This window comes from Gasterosteus aculeatus, chromosome 5 (assembly GCF_964276395.1).
Source record: "Gasterosteus aculeatus chromosome 5, fGasAcu3.hap1.1, whole genome shotgun sequence".
Taxonomy (NCBI): Eukaryota; Metazoa; Chordata; class Actinopteri; order Perciformes; family Gasterosteidae; genus Gasterosteus; species Gasterosteus aculeatus.
Genome location: NC_135692.1, coordinates 13,962,417 through 13,986,851, shown reverse-complemented (window position 1 = coordinate 13,986,851; position 24,435 = coordinate 13,962,417). Strand labels below are relative to the sequence as shown.

Genomic DNA, 24,435 nt, shown 5'->3' with positions numbered 1-24,435 from the left:
AATAGAATTTCCCCGGGGCCCCACAGGGAAACAGAATGGACTCCCCCCCCTCTCGGTCCCCTCGCCCCTCCGTTTGCGCGGGCCTGAGAGATAATTTCATCGCTCTCCACTTAATTGTGCGCTGCCTCGCTCTCTGTTCCAGCCAACAGAGGCAGGTGGGAGGAGAGGAAGAGGAGCAGAATAATAGAAGAGAGCGGGAAACCACAGCACTTCATTTTTACAGACGGACAGCTTGTAAAAGGCGGAGGGTTACGTGGTCCCCTCTGAGTGGCCAAGTGTAAACACAGTGTGTCAGAGCGGATACGGTGGATGTACAGTTAACCAATTACAAAACCCATGCGGACGTAACGTAATTATTGCCCTTGCCCTGAGACCAAGTGCCGCTTGTTTTTCTAATCTAGTTTCAAAATCATTATATAAGATTGGGAACGTTCCTAATGTAAGTGGGCAGTTTTTCATTTCACGATGAGGAAGATGTCATTTTAAACCTTCAGAGTTTTATTTCACTCTTATTCAGAGGAAGAAAAAGAAAGCTGCTCCAGCTCTATTACGCTGTGAGACTCCGACCTTTGACACAAGAGGAGATCAGTCACCTCTTCCCTACTGTCCCGCTCGTAAACACCATTCTGCTACTTTAAGAGGTTGCACCTATTTGATCTCGCGTCCAAAGAGAACATGTGTTCCATCGCCTGGAACGACGTGCAGACCTGCCGAAGACAGGCGGTCGTACATCATCGCGAGCGTCTGCCGAGCTCCTCGGGGAGATGAAGACGAAGACGCCTCTGACCTCTGACCTCTGACCTGATTGCATTTTTAAGAAACGCTGCGCAAACTTGCACGGAATGAGGCTCAAGCGGCATTAGGGTGAGAACGATGGGGTCAACTGTAACTCAACCGTTTATGAAAACAGCCAAACTGTGTCTTTAAGGCGGGATCAGTTATCACTTTGTTTCTTCTCATTCTGCAGCCTGACAGAACAAAAAATCTTGATTTACTTCGATTTTGTGTGGAGAAGGTCTTTGTGTGGCAACGGTGTCACGACCCAACATTTCTGTCCCGAGGGAGTCCAGTTTCCTCGTTCTCCCGTCACCCCAGAGGTGATTTGTGGAGTAAATAACGTTGTTATGAGACCATAAAACTGACAAAAAAACATTCTACATCAGCCGTGTGAATTGTGCAGCATGAAAATCACCACTCTGTGTGTATTTTTTCACTTTGTTTTCTTTCATATATTGCATGTTTTTTTCATGTATTTTGCAATTACTCTAACTCTGCTCCACTGCACAACAGCATCATTAACATGTGTTTCTCCAAAACAAAGTTACCCCGAGACGTTGGGGCTCTGCAGACTGAGTGAGGGCAACTCAGTCTGTCAAACTCAGGCCGATCCTCTTTCAGCACCACACGTCCGTGCACACATGGTTCCCTTCACGCATCAAACATTCCCCCGCTAACGACTCGCTGGAGGTTAGCAGCATTTATCTGGGGAATGTGTCTTCCGTTTGACCCGCGGTTTCGCTCAGAATGGGACCCGGGGTTACGGGGAAACCTGTCGATGCCGTTTTCTATCCGAATAAGCAGAAACAGGTTGGAAGGTGTGTTGGAGGGAGGGGGGGCAAACAATAGAAAAACAATACCCAAACAATATCTTTAGTTTGTGATTGAATAGTTTGTGATGTACATATACATGTATAAAGATATATGTACACTAAAATGTGTTTTTTACATCTTATGAACATACAGTGGCAAACACAGAGCAAATACACACAACACTTACATTTGTCTAACTGTTTAAAACAAAACTGTGTTTAAAACTGTTGACTCGCCCCAATTCCCCTCTGGTGGCCAAAAAAGTATTAAACCAAAGTCTCACATCAATGAATTCCTGAGACTTACTATTTGACAATAAAATATGCCACTTTGCTGCAACATTTCCTCAACCGTAACTCTAGCGTTGCCTTGAGCCCACAGCGGCATAAACACGCTGTGCCAGCATGTGTCATTTCATGCACCATTACTTTGGCGTATCACTCACCACAGGAAGTCTAACAGCTTCGACGGGCTGTTGGTCGTTCTTATTACATTATCGCGTTGCCGTTGACATATTAACCACACGACGCCGTAACTCATGCAGTCAGCCTAGTGGAGCAAAGAGGGGACTTCTCCATTCTGCTTTGTGCCCTTTTCAGAACCCCCTTCTCCTCTGCGGCCCCCGTTTGGGCCGCGCGAGTGTTGTGGCTTCCAGCGATCAGCCCGTCTCGTTTGGCTTTGATTTCACTGTCAGAAGGACTTTAGCGGCTCTTGAGGAAAATGCACAGACGCTCGCAATCCTGAGGGCCAAATACACGAGAATCCAGGGCACGTCTTTGTGGCCCCGAAATGTACTTCTCCAGCATACAAATACATGAATAAGTTATAGTTGAATCAATAATCAACACATTTTGAATAAATTATTGTTTTATATTGGCTCATAGTGATGTATGCCATATTTTATATAACAACAACTCTCACATTTCATGATTTCTCCTCATTTTATTTGTCTTAACAGCTACACATGAACACGGTACCTGGCCGGACAGCTAACTAGTGTTGTGTGTCTGTTGTTGATTCACATGAAGTACAGCACAGTATTAGTATACAAGGAACATTCCGTATTTCTCACATCTGTACAGTTTGGTTACCATGAGCTACATTACCAGGGCTTCTTTTAAACTCCACCCTGAAACCTTAATGCCCGGGACCACTTTGTTTTTCTCAAGTGCAATATCTTGACAATATTCACCTCCACCTCCACTCAAACTAAACAAATACTGTCCAAGGAACACACCCCGCCTTGAGTCACAATTCACAACTATGAGTGTTGACTAAGTTCTAGTACAATGAACAAAATATAGTATTAGTGAAGGTAATATTGGGTGTAGGCTAATGTTGAAAACATCTGCAAAGATTCCCGTAACCCGGATAACCAGAAACACGTTTAGTGTTTGCTGGGTGGAGGATTATAGCTTTGCGGTTCTGATTACTATGAAAGGTATTTTATTTTTGACTTCAATATTCATGTTGAGTCTTTATTATAAAAAGCCTTAATAGGCTACAGCAGGGGGGGGGGGGGGGGGGGGGGGTAATCATCTCTTAAAAGCATCCTCACAAAGGCACTTTCCCTCCCTTTGCCCTTTTGTACCACTTTAAACTCGGACGGCATTAATATTGTAACAATGTCCCACTCACACAGATATTGTTCAGGAGAGCCTTCTAGGGCTTTTACTAAAATAAAAACCAGAACAAGTATTTACAAGTTGAAAAATGACAACCAAAGAAAGTATAAAATAACAGCTAAAAACACCAAATAGTTCCCAGGCACTTGGGATGCAAAACAGAGACGTTTCTAGAATCTATACAACAATAAGTGAAACATAATATTGTTTACGGTTGTTTTTGAGGAATTAAAATACAACAATCCTTAGAGAGTAGAGTGAAAATACCTTCATTTAAAGTAACACTACAGCACGAGGCTTCATATGCTAGTGGTTAGTAACAATGTACAATCTGCACCTCAAAGTCAGGAAAGAGTATCAAAGTGAACTATTTGCTCCTTCAAACATCTTTCCCCGAAAAAGAAAGAAAACAAAATACGGCTACTGGTTGCAATTTGGCAGCATATAATATAATCAATGACATTTTGACAAATTCCAAGCAAATGGGTGCAAACACAACACGATGCATGCTTGAACAAGCAGAATAACGCTCATTTTTCAAAGCCTTTTCCTCTTTCCCTCGGTCTGATCATCCCGGATCCTTTGACTAATGTGCCTCCACTGACTTGCCTTTTATCCAGAGCTTATTGTTGCAAACAATGAGGGAACAAGACACCCCTTTTCTCTATTATCCTGCCCGTTTCCCCTCTCTCATTCGCTTTTAAGTTTGCAGGATTGTCAGTTGCGGGAGCCCATGCTTTGGATGAACACACTGTGTCTGGAGGGTGCAATAATAAGTGTCATGTTAATGCAGTAACACAATCATTCCACCCGTCATACCCTGAGAGAATAAGCTAAACTTGAAAACCCTGGATTTGTGTGTGTTTCATGTATTTCTTCTTGGTATCTGTGCACTGGCTGACAATGAGCTGCTTGTCTGCGCGTGCTCGCACACATGGCAAATCATATGGATTTTAAAGACACACACAGGCTGCTAATAATGACATTAAACTATAAATGGTCCCCTCATGAGATCTTTCCGATTAGATGACGGCGGGAATGAATAAGTATGTAAACGTACACATTGTTTGAATAGTACATGCATTGGTAAATACTGTAGGTGTGTATGTGTGTGTGTATATACGTATCGTATACTGTATACATAGTTGAACTGCAGAGCACATCTGCCCGTGTCCTCCCCTGCAGAAACACCTCGTTGGCAAAATCCACTTCTTGTAGAAGTGACGAGCCGCTCCGCGGTAAGAAGCGTTAGTGACAACTTACACTCAAATAGTGCAACATGGAATGTAAATAACGTGGCTTTTCAGGTTGCTCTGTAGGCGTTTACTCCCATTTGGTAGCATAGATTTGTAAAAAAAACAACAGATACAACGATCACAGATACAATAGTGGCTTATTAATGCTGTAAATATTGGACAAACTGACTATGAATGTTTGGAAATAAAGATGCAAGGGATCAAGTTGCGGGAATCGAAGAGCAAGTTATTCACTATTAATTCAGTCTAAGGCCCACTGCTCTTCTACGATGAACTGGTCGAGTAGTGTGGGAGGGGAGGAGGAAGTAGAAGAACGCTCGGGGGGGACGGGGGGGGGTGGAGTGCTCTCGGTTGAGCCCGAATCACACCACGGAGGTGGCGTTGGGCTTCGGGGCGCTCGGGCTCAGCGTCAGACTTTGGGCGACGTCTTCGCGGTTGATCTTGCGCAGCGCCGCGCACAGGGCGTCGATGCTGGCGCAGTCCTTGCTCGCCCAGTCGGACAGCAGCGCCCGGACGGGATGCTCCTCCTGCTGGAAGGTGGCGATCCGCTCGTCCTTGTAGCCTAGGAGGCCCGCCAGGTTGCACCAGTCGCTGTCCTCCATGTGTGTGCGGTCTCCCTCGCTGCCGCTGAACAGCAGCTTCTCCACTTTCTCTCTGGTTTGGAGAGGGAGGAGCAGGCAGGGCTCTTCATCCATGGTAATAACTGCAGGAAAAAGCTCCATGTCATTTTATTATTTCATTTTGTACTACTCATTTAGCTTGATTTCATTATGCACAGTGGAAAAAAGTGCCCCCCCCCTCCCCCTCACACTTTGCAAACCCAGGTGACTTCTGGAAGCCATTTCCAACCTGCTTGCGCCACTTTGTTTTTCTTCCTTTACCATAATCTGTTCAAGCATGTGGTTGTGAAAGTCCTTAATATTCAAATTGTTGTTCTCAAACTGGTTTGTCAGAGCAGAGCCGCAAACTGCCAGGAGTTACAGCCGAAATAACACACACTGTTGCTCTGTCAGTGGCGTAATCTGACTTGACGCTGATTTTCTACAGTACGTTTTTTTTAAAGTCGCGTTGTCGGTGGATGAAAGCTTGAAATTCTTTACTTTCAATCGGTGCAGATGGACATTTCAGGGTGCAGCCCGTGTGCACGTTCACAGTGACGCACAACGCACGATTGTGGATTAGAGGGAACTCATTACCAGGGGGATTCAGCGGCAAAACAAACAGGCTTGCACTCAATATAAGTGCGATAGTTTAATGATTAAAGGAATTAGTTAAGGGAGGGGCTCCTGTCAGGTTGTACCTGTCTGGGCCTGAGTCTGGCCCTGCTGCTCCTGCAGACTTTGGCTGTCCACAGAAATGCCGCTGTCGCTGTGCAGCTTCTCTCCTTCGGGGGACGGCGTCTGGTTCTGGTTGGCCGCGCAGTTGTTGGCTGCTTGCTTGTTCTGCTTACAGCTGTTCCATCTGTATGAAGATGAATCGGCATTTGCACGTCCGTTATTTATCCTGAGGGGGATATCCGGCTCTTTAGCCAATGAGTGATCCGTGATGTTCAACGGGGAGTTGCTAGCTTTGTCTCTGTGCTGTTTGGTGCTGCTGAGATTGTTTAGCATGTTTTTTTGTTGTTGCTGAAAACCGCTCCAGACAAAAACAACTCTAATTAGAGTGTCGAGAGTGAATCAAAACAGGCAAGTTGCCCTCGTAAAAGCCAGAAACGAGCTGAAGGAGCGGAATGGGAGCCGAGGGGAAGGTAATAATGCTTTATCACTATGCGTGTCCTTTTAAACATACTAGTAATCATGTTATCTAGTGTGATTATAGCCATTATAACTAAAGCGTGAAGGAAGTCAGCCTTAGTGCCTTGAAGCAGAAGGTAAGCACAACTCCCTTTCCATAGCTGGGTGAACATACAGGTGACGCTGGGCTGCCGAGGCGTTAAGAGGGGAAGCAAGCAGGGGATTGCAAGATTATTGTGAAAATAATTAATTTAAGTTTTTACTTCTAAGAATCCATTAAATGCACTCACCTCTTGAAGATGACGAAGGCCACGATGCCGACTACAACGGCTGCCAGGATGGAGCAGTAGATGGGGATGAGTTTGTTGTTTAGATGGTAGATCGGTTCCTTAGAATCGCCATTAGTGGTGGTGGTGGTGGTGGTTGTGGTTGTGGTGGTGGTGGTGTCTCTCGGCCCCTCTGATGGGGGGTTGTCTGGTAGGAAGACCTCATTGGTGTCCGTGAAGTTACCCAAAAAGGCCGTGGGAGACACATCATCGTAAAGCAGAGTAACTGTGAGAGTAAATCAAAATCGTTCAATTAAGGCGTGCAAGGAAAAAAAAATCAATAAGCCGGAAGGGAGTTCGTTTCTAAATGGCAACTTCAGGCCAGAGGTCGCTCCACCATTATCAGCCACCGACGGAGAAGCAAACTGTGGACCCTGTAGCACATTGCATCCTACATCCCGGCCTCCCCGGGGGGCCATTAACGTTGCTATTAGCCAGTATCTCCATCCAGTCCTTCCCACTCTCGTGCCGGACCACTAACGCTAAGCAGACGCGTTCGCTCCTCGCCGCGGATGTGGAAACCCATCCTCGCCTCCCACTTACTTACAGCTGCGTCCGCAGCGGTGAATCCTCACGTCGGCTTTAATGGGCTCGACAAACCTCAAAAAAAACTCCTTCAGTGTGCCAAGTTTGAAAGTTATTTTTGTCGGCTGCATTCACAGGTTTGAAGCGTCGACAGCGATGTCGTCGCCGTAGAGCGCTCAGCCGGCGTCAATGAGCCGTGACCTCCAGGAGCTCCGCGCTCAGCCGAGGCCAGCGATGGGTAGAGGTCCACTTTGACAGGCAAGTCATGAAGACCATTGAGTTGCATTGTGGGTAATGTGCGCCCGGGGAAAACATCAATTGTTATATGTTATATGTTATGTAACTCCCATTCATGACTCTGACATGTTGTAAGGCTGCAACACTTGGTAACAAATGACAGGAGGACTTTTAGTTAAAATCCAAATGTACTGCAATAGAAACACCGGATACATGCAGACAGGATTGCGACCGTGGACTGCGGCATATCAAATGTCTTTCCATCCTCTTTTATATCCCCCCGTAGACACGGATAAACACACACCCACTCGAAACCAGACACCATTCGCCGAGAGAAAACGTCTTTGTCCAGCACAATGCCCCCTCCCCGTCTTTTTATCCTTCAATCATCTCTCTGTCCGTTTTGCCGCCGGCTAGACTCTTGGTGCTATCAGGCGTTTCCCTCTCTGTCAGTCAGTCTTATGGTCACTTGGATGTTTCCATTTCCTCTCATTGCATCTTGATGATGAACACGACATCCTCGCCGTCTAACCTGGCTGGTTACCATTTATCTCACCCATGCATCCTTTCTTTTATGTATCTTCTATACATCACTTTGCCCCCCGCCCCCTCTATGATTGACAGTTAACACTGAGTGCATTTACTGAACCCCTCGCTCGACCTTTTAACCTTTCACATCGAATGGTGCTTCCACAGAGGGGGCCGTCTCCCGCTGAGCTCAGCGTGTTTCCACAGTGGTCGCAATCATTATTTAAAATCAAAATAAATGTATCTATGTAATAAAACGTGTAGAATAAGGATGCAGAGATCGTACTGTTTAAAAAGAAATCAAAGCTGGAAGAAGAATTCAAAATTTGGGGACTTTTGGTGGCTAAATCCATGACAAACATGCCTCATTTATCAAGACGACATAAGATGTTGTATAATAATAAGCCCTGAAACGCTCAATGATCCAATATCCACAACATCCAATTAGGACCCACGCTTAAGCCTCACAGTGCTTTCAATCAAATTATAAGAGTGCACACTATCTGTGTAACCGGCAGCAGCTTGTCATTAAGATTATAAAAACTGGAAGAAATGATATGTTCAGCCCGCTGTAACTCCTGTTGTAATTATCCGTGAAATAAGTGGAATATCTGTCCAGGCTTTATTTGTTGATGATTAAAATAAGAGAGTAGAAGTCCGGGCACGTGTACCTGCCAGAGTTACATAAGTAATTATATAGAAACAGCTTGTTTCTCTCACATGTGCCTGCAATGGGCGTGTATGTGTGTGTGTGTTCTGTGAATATTTGTGCGTATGTGCGGGGTGTTCTGTAACAGACACGCCTGAGTTTAACTCCTCATTCCAACCTCTCTCAAACAGGTGTTGCTGCTTTTCACCACTTCAATAGCTGACTTTGGAGTGAAACAGAAGGGAGTGGTGGGGGGGGGGGGGCTTCCCGCACAAGCAAGTCATTTCATGATATGTCATTATCACCCTTTATCTCATTTTTATCCCCGCAAGTTCCAGAACGTGAGCGTTTGTGTGAGTTCGTACGGTTTGCATATGTGTGCGCGCCCGTGTCTTTGTGTGTCTGTGCGTGTGTGTTTGTTCTGCGGCAGACCGTGATCAGCACTCGCAGAGGTCAACTAGAGAAACCGGAGAGCGCAGAGGAGTGACTGCATCGCATTTATCGATCGGGCCTCATCCTCAGCATCTGCTCCGTCTCTTTCTGCGTCTTTCTGTTCTGCAGCTCTCTATTTGGCTTCCTGGTAATCGGTGGTCTAGAAGTCACCTACGGATTTGCTCCACATGACTTATCTGTTTGTTTAAAGACTCTTTATTAATGATTAATAAGTTCCAAGTCTCTCTCTTTGGCTGCTCTTTTTTCCCCCTTTACAGTTGACTGCACAATTTACGAAGATGATATATTCAGTTGCATTCGTTAATGATTGTTTTTTATTAGTGATATTTAATAATAAGGCATTTAATTTTGGTCCAGGCCAACCAGTCAATTACATTTTTTACAATCTGGCAAGATAACTTATAAATCTATGATGCGTTACTTACTTACTTATTTATCAAACAATAAATAAAGCCACCAGCTACAACTTTTTATAAAAACGTTATAATATGGTAGAAAACAACTTGAATACCACGGCGATAAAGCAGATGCCTGATACAGTAAATCCTCATGAGGACAAAGGCTCGACTGCCCGAAACAGAACCTTTGACCGAGAATAAACGGCACGAGCGAGAGCGCGAGTGTTGTCGTCCCCCTTGGACCAGAAGGACCCGATCATGTTGAATCACCTCGTATTTACCCCTGGAATGCCGAGGGGGAAATTCCTGGGATGACAGGCATCTTCAGCAGACTTCGTCATCGTCCACAAGGGGTCGATTCTTGTTCGGCAGCGGAGAGAGAGAGAGACGCGGCCCGCTTTAAACCTTCATTCATCGTTACAATGCTGCCATTGTGTCTGGCGGGCAACCGAAGGGTTACAGCGAGAAGGTCAGGCGTGGCCATAGAGCTGAAGTCCGTGGAGATACAAGTCAGTGGATGTGTGGAGACCAAGCTGCAGATACACAATGGAGGACTGTGCAACACAAAGAACGGCAGTTGTTTAGTCAGTCCGGTCGACACTTACTGATGTGTTAATGCTTTTGACGTAGGGAATCAGAAATGTCCATAGCATTTTTCCCTTTAGCATTTTCCCCATTTGTCTCCCTTAAAACGTCTGTCAGATGCTCGCAGAAATATGACCATTGACTAAGCCCCTCCCAAATGCAGCAATTGTCCAATCATAGCTAGGATTTGGAAGAGTAACACATGTGTTCAATAAAGTTCAGAAGGTGATGTCTTTTGTCTTAGTCTTTGCAGAGCTAAGGTTTGCCAAAAAATGTTTCAAAGCTGTTCAGCTTTAGTCTAAGTTCAGCCGAGGAAACTGTGCTGCTTTTGCATGCAGAGGCTTGCAGTTTATTTGTCATCTGCCTTCCCTCCATCGAGCACGCTCCCTCACCACGTCCCTGCCGTCGTAGTTCAACGCTGTCGATCGTGAGATCAGCTGATCTCTTCTAAAGCAGAACAACGCTGCTGGTACGCGGCCCTCCACCTCCCCACCTCCAACCGCTCTCTGCAGATTCATCTGCTTCTTGTTTGCCGAAAGACTCAAAAGCCTGCTTCTTTTTGTTCTATGGCAAACCGAGGACCCATTATTTCAGAAATCACAATGAATTTGGATCAGAAGATATCCCACTCTTATCCTTTCAAACTGCATATTTGCAGCAAGAAAACAGACGGTGCAACGTTGGCTCATTTTATTTCACCAGACTATTGAAATAAAGAAAGAAAGAAAGCCCCTGCACCTCATTCCTCTCTTTCTGTCTTGGTTCAGCTGAAGTGACCCTGACCCTGAGTGCTGTGCATGAGGCCAGTTCCCAGATCACACTTTCTTATTTCTGAAGGGCAGCCGGTCGATCGTCGGGGTCAAAACGAGCTCGGGAAGGAAACGGCTCCCTCCTACTCCCCCTATCAATTCAATAACCCAATGCACTTGGGCCAATAAACCGCCCACTCCCCCCTTGCTTCCTCTTCAACGCAGCCTTTCCCCCTTCAATATGTCGTCTCAGATCTGCAACAATCAATAAATAGCTGTATTGATAGCATAGGAGCGGTGGTATCAGTGCCTGTTTGCATCCGCGCGGCCGCGTTCCTGCGTGCTTTGTGACTCACTTTTAAGTGATCCGTTAAACTTCCTTTCAGTGCGTGTATGTGCATGAAGGATAATTGCACGCGTGCTGCAAACCACAACCTGTTGCCCTTCTGCCACTAGAAGCCCCGGCTTTGGGTGATAGGTCAACCCACATATGCGCAGTCATCCTGGGACCAATCAGTAAAACAGTGAAAACCTCTTGTTTCCCACAAACCTTTGGCCAATAAGAGCAGCCGGTGACTCCTCAGGCAAACTCATGCAGGCATTGCTGATTGAGCTCTCTCAAATGGAACAGCCTTGTCACAGTGTGTTGGCATTGTCTTTTTTATTGAATCTCTCTTCGGGATTGAGGGTCATTGCCGGGCAGGCATCCTGTTATTAGTTATACTACACAGAGGTTTCATATACAGACGCGTCCTCTGCAAAGCAAACCCCTCCATCTCTTCACACCAGCCTCCTTGATGTTGATATTTGTGAAGTATGAGTGACTTAAGTGTTTCAGTACGTTCATGAACCGCCAGAGGTATAAAGTTCATGAATGTGACGCAAGAAACTGGGGTTCTGGTCCAGAGTCCTGGACGTGGTTTATCAATTCTATGCTTGAGCTTGGTGAAAGATGAAACAGATGTTTTCTGTTAAATGTAATAAACACGTTGTACCTCGTAAACTACCAACTATTTTCTGCGTTAAAGAGCTACTAGTGCCTAAACATAACTTTTATAAGGGTTATTTATAATAACTCTATTACTATATGTAATATATTGCTGCAAATTCCTTTTATACAGGGGACATTTTGCTAATGCATTACACAATGTTAATTAACAGGATTACAGTGTTTATGTTAGAAGACAAGGTTATCTGGACTGCGTTTTCTTAATTTGCAGCTGCAGATTAGCGGCATATCGATACTTCATACGATAGTCTATTGGTTTGTCCACGCTGATCTACGTTAACGCGGTAGAAGTCGCTTTGAGGGCCGGATAACGAGTGAGCTAATCAGCCCCGCTTGTGTTCACTTGTTGTGTTGACCCTTGAAGGGATTGTCGGCATGACGCTGTTCATTGCGCATACCAGGGGGTAACTCATATTTCCTCATCTTCCCACAAACTCGCCTTTCCACATTCAAGCCTCACATGACCTTCAACCTCTGACCTCCCGAAAGCAATAGAAGGCATATCACGCTTCCCCGGATAAGCATCTCGCCTTGACCCTCGACTCTGTGGGTCTAGTTTAACAAAGTGTTGTCGGTTCGAAGCATGTTTCACCACCGAAGAGATGAAGACTGAACCATGTGGAAGTGGGGGGAGGAAATTGGATTGCAGAGCACTAAAACATTTACATGGAGGGTTCAAATTCGCTCCGAACGATGGACGCGGTAAATCCACGCTTTCCCTCTCAATCTGACCTCCAGTTTAGTCACGGTGACGTTCTGTTGCCTCCACCTTCAGTTAGACTACGTCTCCGTTGTTTCAAGTTACAAGGTGTCTTTTAACAGCCAGTGGCCTTGTCCTCCGTCTCCCTGCTGCATCCCGACCGCGTTGAGCCTTTCGGGCCTGTCGGGCCGCCTAATGGACACGGACGTCTGGCAGCCCTGCCGGTCTGTGAGTGCTGATAACGCTTGTGCTCCGGTGAAAAAGATTACATTAGAAATAAAGAGCACGTGATTGGGTTAGAGTGAAGAGTACAATATGACGGAGGCAATACACAATGAGCCGAGATCACGGCGCCTGGAATAACGGTTAATTCGCATCCATGATGAACTGAACTGGGTTGGTTCACTAGAAGATGTTCTGGTGTTGGAGCTCTGGTTCCTTTTATCTTGATCTACGTACGACGCGGTTCTCTTTCAAACCGCAAACTGAATCAAACTACATTAAAGAGGCATCCTCAAGGGAAGATGTCTTTTACAGCAGCGGAGCACAGAAACATTTATTTTGTATCTTTTGTTTCTTTGTTTTTCCCTAGTTCTTAAAAATCTGGGCAGACGCTATACGATTTATTAACGGTGTATGTGTTAATGTGCAAAGGCAAAATGTTTAGTAAAAACTACAACATTCTACTCCAATAGTAATTTAGTTCACTACAGTTTATACATTTCTTTAGACACATTTTCAGGAACAGCTGTATTGTTGATCATTGAAGCAATATATTGTCATGGTCCTACTGAAAATCAAGCTTTAATCACGTTTAATCTGTAAAGCGCCTGCCGAAGCCAAGCAGCCGGCTTTCATTAATATTCTCAAGATCATGACCGCGGAGCCTTAAAATAACACAAATCCTCCCATGTGACTTGAGTTTCTAAAGCAAAGCGGAGCATTGGAATACCCCAAAAAAGGAAGAAAAAGCCCCAAAATGATACGTGTCTCTGTTTTACTCATCAGTAGCTCCTTCAATCAGCCTCATGGGCCAAACCGTTAAGCCCTTACAGGCCAAACGGGACCATGGGAGAGGCACAAAGGACTCCCTTTAGCCTGCCACTCACGCCGCTGTGATAATAACATCCTTCAAACCGCTGCCCCAGCAGACTGCATGAGCGGTCAACACGCTCCTCTCTGTGTCATTTCACACAAGCGTTGATTTGAACTGTGAGGCGTCAGGTCATTCGAATGAGCAGTGACTGCGGGAATTTGGTGTGATACCCGCAGGGCGCGACGGTATAAAAGAAATCCAGTGCTCTGCTCGGAGATGTGAGTGCGGCCTTTGTACGAGTGGACGGGACGAGTCCTCAGAGACAATGGGACGAGCTGTCGCCTGGCATTTGGGTCGATGGGCCAACAAGGTCTATGATGTCGCACTGTGACCATCGGATTGTGTGGCTTTGGTCCAGTAAATAAAAGTGTCTTGTAAAAAGAATAAATGGATTTTTGAGGAATTTTACTTTTCTTCCTAAATCATGTAACGTCTGCATTGCAAAGGTTAAGTGTCGCCAAAGTTGAACATGTTGAACTTTTAAAAGGACCCATAGAGTAAAGGTGATGAGGATGTCTGAGGGCCCGGCTAGCTGTTCACTGCAGTATTTGTGCTAAAATTCAGCTAAGCTAAGCCATTGGCTGTCCAATCACATCTACACGTTTAAGATCTTCTCTTCTGAGCTGAATGTCTTACCTTGACAAACCGTATCGGTTACGGAGGTGCAGTACTCTAACACTTCCTGATCGTCACAGGTGGTGCAGGGGAGGCAGGGCTCCCGAGAGCTCTCCTGGTCCGAGTAGGTGTCCCCGGTGCACTCCTCGCACGTCGTGTCATGGTTAGACTCGCACGGGAGCAGCATGCCCTTGCCTTCGGGACACGTGGTGCAGTGATCGCACTGCTGAGAGAGCTCATTCATGTAGTAGTCATTCTTGCAAGCGCAGGTGGCGTCGTTGGAATCTGTGCAGGGCACCTTCATGCGTAAAAGGCCTGTGCACACCGTGCAGGGCTGACACGTGTCTGTGGCACTGGGGTTTTCTGAGAAGGTTTCACCTGAAATGAGAGGAAGAGAATGTAGAGAATTAACTTTTCATCCGCCAAAAACCCTGACGTCCGACACACTATATTCTAAATTCTAAATGAAAGAATATAATGTGTAACATATCCCAACATTACATCAAATATATACTTCTCTTTAAATACCGCAATATCATAATATATCATTTATTTTACTTCAATTGACACTTATGTGTGTTCTAAAATGCAAATTGCTGCGCATGACAAAAAAAAAAACGCTTGCGAAATGTGTCGAGAGGGAGAAGCGCATGTAACTGGGGGAGAATCCGCTCATTTTTCAAAATAAAATATTTTCAGAAAGAAAAAAAAAGCGTAAAATTAAGTTATTTTTCTATCTCTAAGTCCCAGAACCAAGTGGACTGTTTTAGTTACATACATCACATATGTTTTATAAGTGCTTTGTATACCTGACAGTTATATCTGCAGGGAATGCAATCGATATTGAATGTTTTATGGAATTGTATTTCGGCTGGATAGAGAACTGGGAAACACACTAAATTATGCAACAGGCCTATTTGTAAGAGCAGCTTGTGTGTGTGTGTGTGTGTGCGCGAGAGAGACAGAAAGAGACACATATTGACAGAGAGAGAGAGAGAGAGAGAGAGAGAGAGAGAATAATTATCTGCCTGTCTTTTTTTTTACATTTTATTCACATTTTTGAAACTGGTACCAGACAATTTCAAGCACATATTAAGATTTACCTCAACTCAGCTAAAAAAACAAAAACTAACTGTGTGTGTTAGGAGACGGGGGGGTTGGCGTATCAAGTTTGGCTCTGCGGCACCACGGCCAACGCTCTGATGATGCAGAGATTAAACCCGAGACGAGAACAGACTCACAGACAAAGAAAGCAGATCGTCATTTGAGACGGATGCGTCCAAAGTTGGTGGCCCAATGTGGGTACAATTTTGTTTAATTATGTTCTCATTGAGGTGGACAAACCGTCCTCCAGCCCAGTCACCAATCCAGTCGTGCCCTGTTACCCCCCCCCCATCCCACCCTTCACCCCATTATCCTCTGCATCCCCCCCCTCCATTCAAACAAACATACTCAGACTACCCCAGCCCCCCTCCCTCCCCATGAGTACTCTCAGAGCCATTATCATAATGCCATGCATCAATAATGCAAGTCAATACATTAATAACGTTAGCCTGCAGCGTGGAGGGGCAGTAGGGGGTTGTTACAGGAGGGGGAGGGCAGATGCTCTTTTCCTGGCTCAGCATATCATGTCACAGCAGTGCTTTCGTCCTCTATTTAATTTAATCCTTTGTTATAAAAAAACCAAAACATAAAAGGAGTCCTAACATTTTTTTGCGGGAGGTGTGTGTCGGTCGGACGGGCGCGTGGGAGGTGTGTGTGCGTTCTTCAGGACATGTTTGAGCGTGCGTGAGTGTGTGTGCATGGACCATTAGCTGCTGGCTGAGATCTTGTCTCCATTCCGTCCGTACAGCTGTACTTGCTCTATTTCATCTCCACCCATCTGTTCATTCATCCAAACTCCTCCGCGTGGTTCGGTTGTTTTTAGCACATCAGCCCGGCCGCCGCATACTACTAAATGGAGCCTGAGCTTCGTCTGTAAACCGCCTTCTTTCTCTTATAAATGGTTGTTTGTGCACATCAGACTCTGAAGTAACAGAGTGTATGTTTTTAAAATGACGAGGAAGAATTATCTGAAAGTACATTTCCATACGTAGCCTACACTCATATAAGTATTTGTTGAAGGCAAAATTTACATTTTAAAAAAGCACAGTTATCATGTTTATAGTATCTTCTAAATTTTTAACCAGTGTTTTCACTTTTTGAATGAAGACTAACCAATTTGTTAAGTAAACACAAGCATGAACTTCCGCAAATCCAGCTTGACGTTAGCCTAGCTTCAGAAATACTACGAAATAGTAGCACGGCCGTCTCCCACACAGTGAATAAACACCCAACACTGGATGTAAGAAGCTAATTAAACATAAACAGTAACTCTACAAATATTATAAAACAATTATAAAATATCCTTGGCAGTAATACTGGAATGATTTATAGGCTGTAAGTACCGACCTAGTTAGCCACAAATGCTAATGTAATCATAATGCAAGAACAAAAAGACCTTGAGCTTGACAGACCTGCCATGAGAAGCTACTGTTGCTAGGCTATGATTAGAGAAACACTGTTTTAAGGCCGGGTTTTTAGTGAATGGAAGATTGACAGGTAGGAGACTAAATAACCCACTGACGGCCGAGGCTTCAAAACAAGTTAATGCTAAAAGGCTTCTGCGCACGCACACTTTAGCCCTTTCAGCCTGCATCACTGATCTAATCAATGTGTTTGATGTGTTCTTAAAAAAATCATTGCGGTGTTATCTGATGGAGAATTATCTGCTTTGCGTAAGTCAGTCCAGAGCCTGTCTGACCTCATGAGGGTTTTGAGGGAAATGTCACCGTGTCTCTGGTAGCGTCTGAGCAGAAAAAGCGCCGCGAGAGTGAAAGTTAGCGCCTGAAAGCAGGAGCCAGATGAGCCGTACGCATTTCTGTGCAACTACAACAAGATGATAAGCAGTCCAACAATATATTACATATGTTTAACTGAGAGACACTTAAAAGGGCCTAAATCGTTTCAAAGAAGCCCATTAAAAGAGAATAAATCCTCCTCCCCGTGTCCACTTTCTCTGTGACTTCTCTCATGACCTTGAGTCGGGGTTATTTTCTGGCTGAGGGGCTCCTTGGCTCAGGGTTTGTCTTCCTTCACTGACCCGGGGAAGTTCACGTCCATTTCCTAACTGACTACTTTTTTTTTCGCATTGTGGATTTTTTCCCCCGCTACAGTTCAGCAGAAATGTACCGAACTGCCTTGAACACCGTTTGGATCTCCTCAAATCACCAATGTCTTTTTCACATTTGAGAAATCTAAATCCACCTAAACACACTTAAACATAACTCGTCTGCTGCTTTAAATATCTTCCACTGAAACAACATTTGGAGCTGGTCCCGCTCTCGTATCCTCTTAACATCATTGTCCTCATAAAGTCTTACGGTCCGGCACAGCTTCCCTCCCTACATGGTAAGGGCCATGAAGAGGGCAGTTATGCTGGAACACAGTGTGGTCTGGCGTCTAGCTGTTTTGCTCCGAACACGCAACTTGAAAAAGTCCAAGATTCAGTTGTACGATATTGGCTAATTAAAAAAAAAATGTGTTGTGTCTTTCTTTTGTAGTGCCTTGTGAATTTTAGTCCTTTGCAATGCTAACATCCGTTAGTGTCCAACTGGGACGCATTATTTAGACTGGAAGTCATTATTTAGACTGGAAGTCGGGAATATTGACTCACAATTACTTCTGAGTAGCAATGGATTGCAGCATCGTATTTAGATTTTCACTACCCTATATATATATATATATATATATATATACACCTGTGTTTTGTGATACTTACTGTCGAGACAGGGGGCGCACACAGTCTGTGATGCGCCGCATGGTTGGATGACGCCCTCCCCGGGCGGGCACTGTTTGCAGCATTCTCCGCCATTTGTATAACGACCCGACAAACAATCCTCCTTGTTGGCCACGGCGCTAACCTGAAAATCGGCAAAGACATTGTTCACTGGGGGGAGAAGCAAAGTTACATTCAGCGACAGCTATGAGACGAGTAGGACATTCAAACCAAATATGCATTGTGATGTGTAACGTGAGCAACCAAAGGGTGTCGTTTCCAGAGCCCTGGAGGAGGAAAAAACATCCTCTGTGTTCCACAGGAAAAGCAATGGAAAGAAAGACTTTGCCTTTAATCATTTGGTATTTCCTTAGATTTATTTTGGAACCATTAAACCGGCAATTCCCAGCATGACTGATTAGTCAAAGGAGGTGTAAGATAACTAACGGGACGGGGGAAACCAAAATGCAGATTTCAGCAACACAAATATGGTCGATTGTTCCTTTATTTTTTTTATATGTTCTTGGGAAATATCAGATTTATTTTTGTTATTGAGGCTATTGGAGTATAAATGACACAATCTGAAGAGGAAAAATAACTCATGGTAGATTAATGGGACCTGTGATTTAAGGCCGCAGAGACACATTGCTTAACTTTGGAAACCATGCTGTCACCCACAATCATTACTACGAAACTACACGTACGTATAACTCACTTCAAGCCCAACTTCTCTTCTGATGCAACATTTAATAGTTGCATTTTAAAAAGTCCCTCCCACACCCAAACGCTTGATTAAAGCAGCGATCGCCCTCTGACACCGAGCCAGAGCAGAGGCTTTGTCTTTCATTCCCTCCAGATGAACGATTAAGGGCTCGGTAAACCTTTCGCTCTTTTTGCTGTTTCTCATGAAAAGCGGTCGACGTGGGATTCCAAGCCATGTTACAGTTGTGTCATCGGAAGTCTGATTTGAACATTGTTCCACGACCCTGTTTGCCTCGTGAACGTTGGTGAGATTAAGCCACGCACTCGTCAAAACAGTTTCAGGGTGTGTTTGTGCGCGTGCGTGTACACTGAGGGGTGCATTTGCACGAAGCAGGTCCATTCGACATCAATCGCCGAGGATCCCCTTTCAGGTATCTGTGGAACGCTGCTGACAAGACTCGAGTCTCTAAAAACCATCGAGTGCCCTCAGGCTACGTCGGCTGTCACATCCACCTGCTGACCGTGATGATGTCACAGCCCGCTCACCTGCAGGTCTGTGGTAATCAGTTAACCACACTGTAACGTTGTATTTGTCCGTCTTCAGAACTTCTCTTCTGTCTTCATTTCACCCGAGCAGACTTCCCTCCCTCACACAAAGTCACAAGCGTTCGTAAATGAATCAAAACTGTCATCCTACACGCTTCTCACGCACAGCTTTTTTTTGACTGGCCCTTTTCCAAAGTCCTCAAGTTCCAGTGTTTGGCTCCTACTCAGTGTTTCTGTAGCCCTGTTCTAGCTCACATTAAAGTGCATCACTAACGACTGCTAAATGACAATACGGGTGAATTAGAGGGCAATGTGATTTGAGCAAATAGCTCTTGGAAGGAAAGAGAATTTGCAAGTTGCAGCTTGACTTCTTCGCGTTTTCTGAAGAAGCTTTTTAAATGTGAGCCAGAACTTCTGTCAGCTGATCGCCCGGAGGCCAAAGCAACAAGCGGGTTGATCGCACATCGGCAATCACACCCAAACGCACACGCAGAAGTACCTGGGCACAGGGCAACCAATCTTACTAATGCTGCTGTCAATTTGCAGTGGGAGGCACTTAACCTCCGGACTTCCGCTGTCAGCGCTGGTTAAGCCATTAGAGCTCCGCTGTGCCGGCCTTGTAATACGCGTAGCCTCGTTTAAACCGTTGGCGACAACATTACCGATGTAATGTTAGGGGGGGTGGGGGGTGGGTGGTGGTTCGGGTCATATCAATATTGCATGCACGGGGCCAGCAGGGGATGCATACCCATCAGTGAGAGCAGCTGTCATGTGTCAGTGGTGCAGGCTGTTCCTGAACTAGGACCTTAACAAGCTGTGAAGCCCCGACTGACCCGGTCCTGTCCTGTCGAGATTTAGAAAACATTTAAACAAGATTTAGAGATGTAGAACTCGTATGGTTCCCTCCTGCTTCTGCCTCGAGGGAAGTGGGGGTAAATTGGGAATATCATAAGACGGGGCTTTCCACAGCTGGAATCAAGATTTCTCTTGTAGATTTCTGCTGATGGGGGGGGGGGGGGGGGGGGGATTGGTGAGCTCCTTCATAGAGGCCACGGGGACACCGTCCTTGTCCCCCCCCCTCACCCGTCTGCAGGGCCATATGTAACTGAGACGGGTGGAACTACACATCTACAACTGGAGCTGCAGAGTATCAACCTGAAAGGCTGCTGCAGACAGGAGACCCGAAGACAGGACAGGTGAGACGACCTCAGAGACATTTATTCAAAGAGAAGCCACAGGTGGGGTGTGGTGGGGGGGTTTATTAAGTCAGTGAAATATAATTTGGAGCAGGAAAGTCTGAACGAGGGCAGTAACGTTTATGGAGCACATTTAACAGCGACTTTGTTAGAGGCTACTCACCACTCCAAGTAACACCAGTAGGAGAGCGTAATTCATGGTGTGCATCATCCTCACGGGGGGGGGTCAATCGGATTGGATGCGACGCGGCGAGTTTTGGGTCTCAGTCGCTTCGATGGGAAATAAACTGGGCTCCCATTGCTGCGCTTCTTTTAAAGTTCACTCCCGGGTCCAAAGGAAACTCTCCCGCGCGTGAGTCTCAAATCACTCGGTCCAGATGCTGAGGCTGCACGCGGGGTCCAGTCGGTGTAAAAAAAAAAAAAAGCAGAAGAAGTGGCTGAGATTCACCCATCGGATGTTGGGCCGCGGTGCGCTTTTCACCGACTGGGTTCGTGTGACGGACGCGTCTCAGCTCCACAGCTAAAGGGGAGGAGCCATCTCGCTCTCCACGCCCACACACACACACACGCAACCTGCTCTCCATTTAATAACTTTAATTAATCATGCACTGACATGGTCTTGGTGAGTGGGACAAATCATCCACCAATAACGCTGATCACCTGACAGATAAAGTGTTGTGTAAATGGTCCATTCAGCAGGTGATACACAGAAGGTGTCAAGCCAATTGAATTATTTCACTCCCTAGAACAACGCATCCCAAAGTGAAGAGGATCTGGTAGATTCTTGTCTGTCCGGGGGACTTCTTGAACTATAACCCCTTTTACCAGTGAAGACACCCGGGATGCACACAGGTTTGCATGCACTGATTTGTGACGCAGCAATCCTGCAACAGATACAAAACTAACTTTATTAGCGTGCCGTGTTTTGGAATGTTACACTCAGTGGAGTCACAGGATGGCACACAAACACTGCTGCCTTTATGTATAAAAAGAGGCAAGTTCCTGTTGGATTCTGACACCTGAGGCCAAATGTCAGCCCGATAGAAACCAGGGAACAAGCCGCATACTGCAGTGCAGATCATGACTATACACGCCGCCCCGCTGAACGTGTTAACCCTAAAGATTGACAATGATGTTGTACAGTTAATTGTGTCTTGGGTGTCATGCCTCACAAAATGAATTTCCCTGCAGGAAAGTGAATGAGTGATCGATCAAACTGATTTGAGCTGTTATTGTTTTGGTCCAGCCCCGGCACAATAAGCTTTAGTGCAAAGTAGATACAAAGACCTACATGTGTAGTGAGCCACACCTGGGCTCAGAAAATCTGCTTATCCCAAAGTGCAATAATGTGCATGTTACAAACAGGTTTGACATTTAAGTTGATGCCCCATGCAGAAAATGACTTTTTGCCTTGTATGAGGTTTATACAAAGCATGCAGGGACTGAGGGCGGTGAAGACAACGGGTGAGGAAAGAGAGGCAACTGGGCTGGTATGAGATAGATCATTCATGAGAGAGGGAAACGGGGACAAATATCAATAGATCAATCCCATTTTCAGTGTTCCCCCCGTCATTTATAATTTGTAATATGATTTCACTGCACAATCCATTGGAAATCACTCTTAAAATAGTTGGTGCTGAGATGACACGAAGACCACGAACAATAACGGTACTCTGAAAAAGAAAACCCAAAAACAAGCATTACAACACACATACACATGCGTCAACTTTTAATTGAATTTGTTTTGTGCATTCGCCCGTTTGTTGGAGGAATAAAAAGGAGAGAAGAGCCACTCGTCTTTTTGTAAATCCGCAAGTGAAACAAAACTGCATCCATTTTTTCCAATAGCCACATAGACATATGTCCGGACACACACACTGACCATCTGTCTCCAGGGAGACGGCAGAGGATGGGTGGTCCGGGGGACATTGAATGTCCCATCTCATGTTCCGAGAAAAGAATTCTGTTCCAGGTGAAAAAAGTGTGCGCGTCTGTCTGCTAGTTAGCGTATGTCTACATCCATCCCAGTCATGGAAAGATTTCCATACTTGTTTATTATTTAGATCTTAGGATTGTATCTGTCATGCACACACACACACATACGTATCCATCTTCAACATGGGAAAATAGTTTTTCTTTATCACCGACCCTGACCACCTGTCACTCACGCACCAGCAGCAACAAGAGAGCAGCACAAACAGCAATGTGATCCACAGCCTCAGCGCTGGCTTTTCTTCTAATGCACCGTGTTAGAAGCAGAGGCATCATGTGACCAGCCAAGGAAGCCCTGGAATCACTCTGAGAGCACTCTCACCAATAACTGCCACGGGAGTGATATCATGTTTTGTTCAGAAAGTACTGCTTTCCTGTTGTGTCGAGCATTATCATGTGCAGACTTTCTTGCAGGGGGGGAGGGGAGGGAGGGGGGGGCGCTTGGTAATGGCAGGGTAACCACAGAAGCTAACTACCCTCTCTCCTCTCTGTCACTCCTTGTTGTCTCATCTTTGTACGTTTCTGATCCGGAGATAAGCCGTTACGAGCCTTTACAAACCCTCGGGTCGTCTGGCACCGGTCTACTTGCTGCAAACCTAAACGTGGGGAAGCAGGGTTCAGTTGTTCTGCTCCACATATCTGGAACATAATCTCAGAAAGCTGCAGGTCTGCTGAGTCCCTCAGCTCCTTTGAATCCAGATTAAAAACCTCTGTTTGCTGCTGGCCTTAAAGGACCATTTCGGAAATTTTGCTTCTATTAAACTTCTCTACAATAACAGAAACAAATAGGCGTTTGTACTACGGATGGAGAGCCTCTGATGCCTCTTCTCTGAACAGTTATTTCTATATTTTACAACCATGAGCCATTGCCACTTGTAAACCCTGAATGAATGAACTAGTCTCCTCCGTTGAAGAGAGCGTGACCTTCTAACTGAGCTGACCTGAACCCAGAGGCACTGTGTCAGTGTCGTGTTTGAGGCGTGCGTGCCTACATTGATGTTCTGAACTGCCGTCCTGCATGATATCCGTGCATGTATTCAAAACATGTTGACTTGCCCTCACAGGATCAATGGAAACAAATACTGATTTCAAAGTTTTTATTAATCCTCTGCTGCTGAAATGACCCAACAAGGGTGTTTTTCCTGGGGGCCAAACACGCTTTTGCATTGATCAGATTTTGGCAGAAGCAGGTTGGTTTTAACGCACGCCAGATTCAAAATGAGTCGCAGGCTGTTGGCGATCAATGCAGCCCATTATTTATTCAGAGGAACGCAAATTTGGCAGATACGAAGCAAGCACATGTCCCCACAAACACAATAGTAACCCACAGGAATTACAGAGACGCAGGAAGGTTCATGTTGTACTGTATCACTGGGAAAGCTCACCCAATGGATCTGATAAGCATGAGAAAAGTGATATACGTTTACATATCCAAAGTACATGGCGCACTATGGGGAACTCTGACTAAAAATATCAGACTTAAAAATCCACGCCTTACTTTTTCAGCATGCCGCTGCTGCTGAGGAGGACGAGGACGATGCTGATGCTGAAGATGATGCCACGATCAAAGCAATGCTGCCACCTGCTGAGCAGAAGACGCTCATCCTGTCAGAGATAACGTGAAAGGACGACACATTGGATTATTACTAATAATCATATTCTGGTGTTTATATATATATATATATATATATATATATATATATATATATATATATGTATACACTACATCAACAATTGCATCACACAAAATTTCCATTTGCCCACAAAACAATAGGGCACGTGTTTTGTGTGTTTGTGCACAATTTTTATAATAACAATAAAATATATTTTTTTATAAATATGTAAAGATTCATATGTGTGGCGACTAGTTTCTACTAAGGCCTGCTGTACAGGGGTTGTTCTGCAGTTTGTGCTCAACGGTTAACAAACAATCTGTCCATCCATCAGTCGGTTCCTCTCCTCCCCGGTTCCCCTGACGTCTCTTGTCATCGGCCTCCTGGCTGCACAGCTGCTGCTCTTCTGCAGAGGACCGTTTTTCCCGGTGGGTGTTGAACCGTTCGCTGGCTCCCTCCTTCCTGTTTCTTCTGCCCGGTGGTCCTCGGGGCCGC

General features: G+C 45.3%; 1 protein-coding gene across 1 annotated transcript; it reads right to left on the bottom strand.

Moving 5' to 3' along the window:
* Nucleotides 1-2,512: 2,512 nt before the first annotated feature.
* On the bottom strand, nt 2,513-20,845 carry ngfrb (nerve growth factor receptor b). Its single transcript, XM_078103591.1, has 6 exons — nt 20,499-20,845; nt 17,895-18,036; nt 14,096-14,452; nt 6,495-6,756; nt 5,772-5,932; nt 2,513-5,174 (listed from the first exon to the last, which is right to left on the bottom strand). The coding sequence occupies exons 1-6, from the start codon at nt 20,544-20,546 to the stop codon at nt 4,834-4,836; spliced, it is 1,311 nt and encodes a 436-aa protein (XP_077959717.1). The 5' UTR covers nt 20,547-20,845; the 3' UTR covers nt 2,513-4,833.
* Between the last annotated feature and the right edge of the window lie 3,590 nt (nt 20,846-24,435).

What these genes read in the sequence shown, in the direction of transcription:
- ngfrb (XM_078103591.1), bottom strand. Translation starts at nt 20,546, where the DNA reads ATGATGCACACCATGAATTACGCTCTCCTACTGGTGTTACTTGGAGTG. An exon ending in TACTGGTGTTACTTGGAGTG is followed by an intron (nt 18,037 to 20,498) that starts GTGAGTAGCCTC and finishes GCCGATTTTCAG; the next exon opens with GTTAGCGCCGTGGCCAACAA. An exon ending in AACCGATACGGTTTGTCAAG is followed by an intron (nt 6,757 to 14,095) that starts GTAAGACATTCA and finishes TTACTCTCACAG; the next exon opens with TTACTCTGCTTTACGATGAT.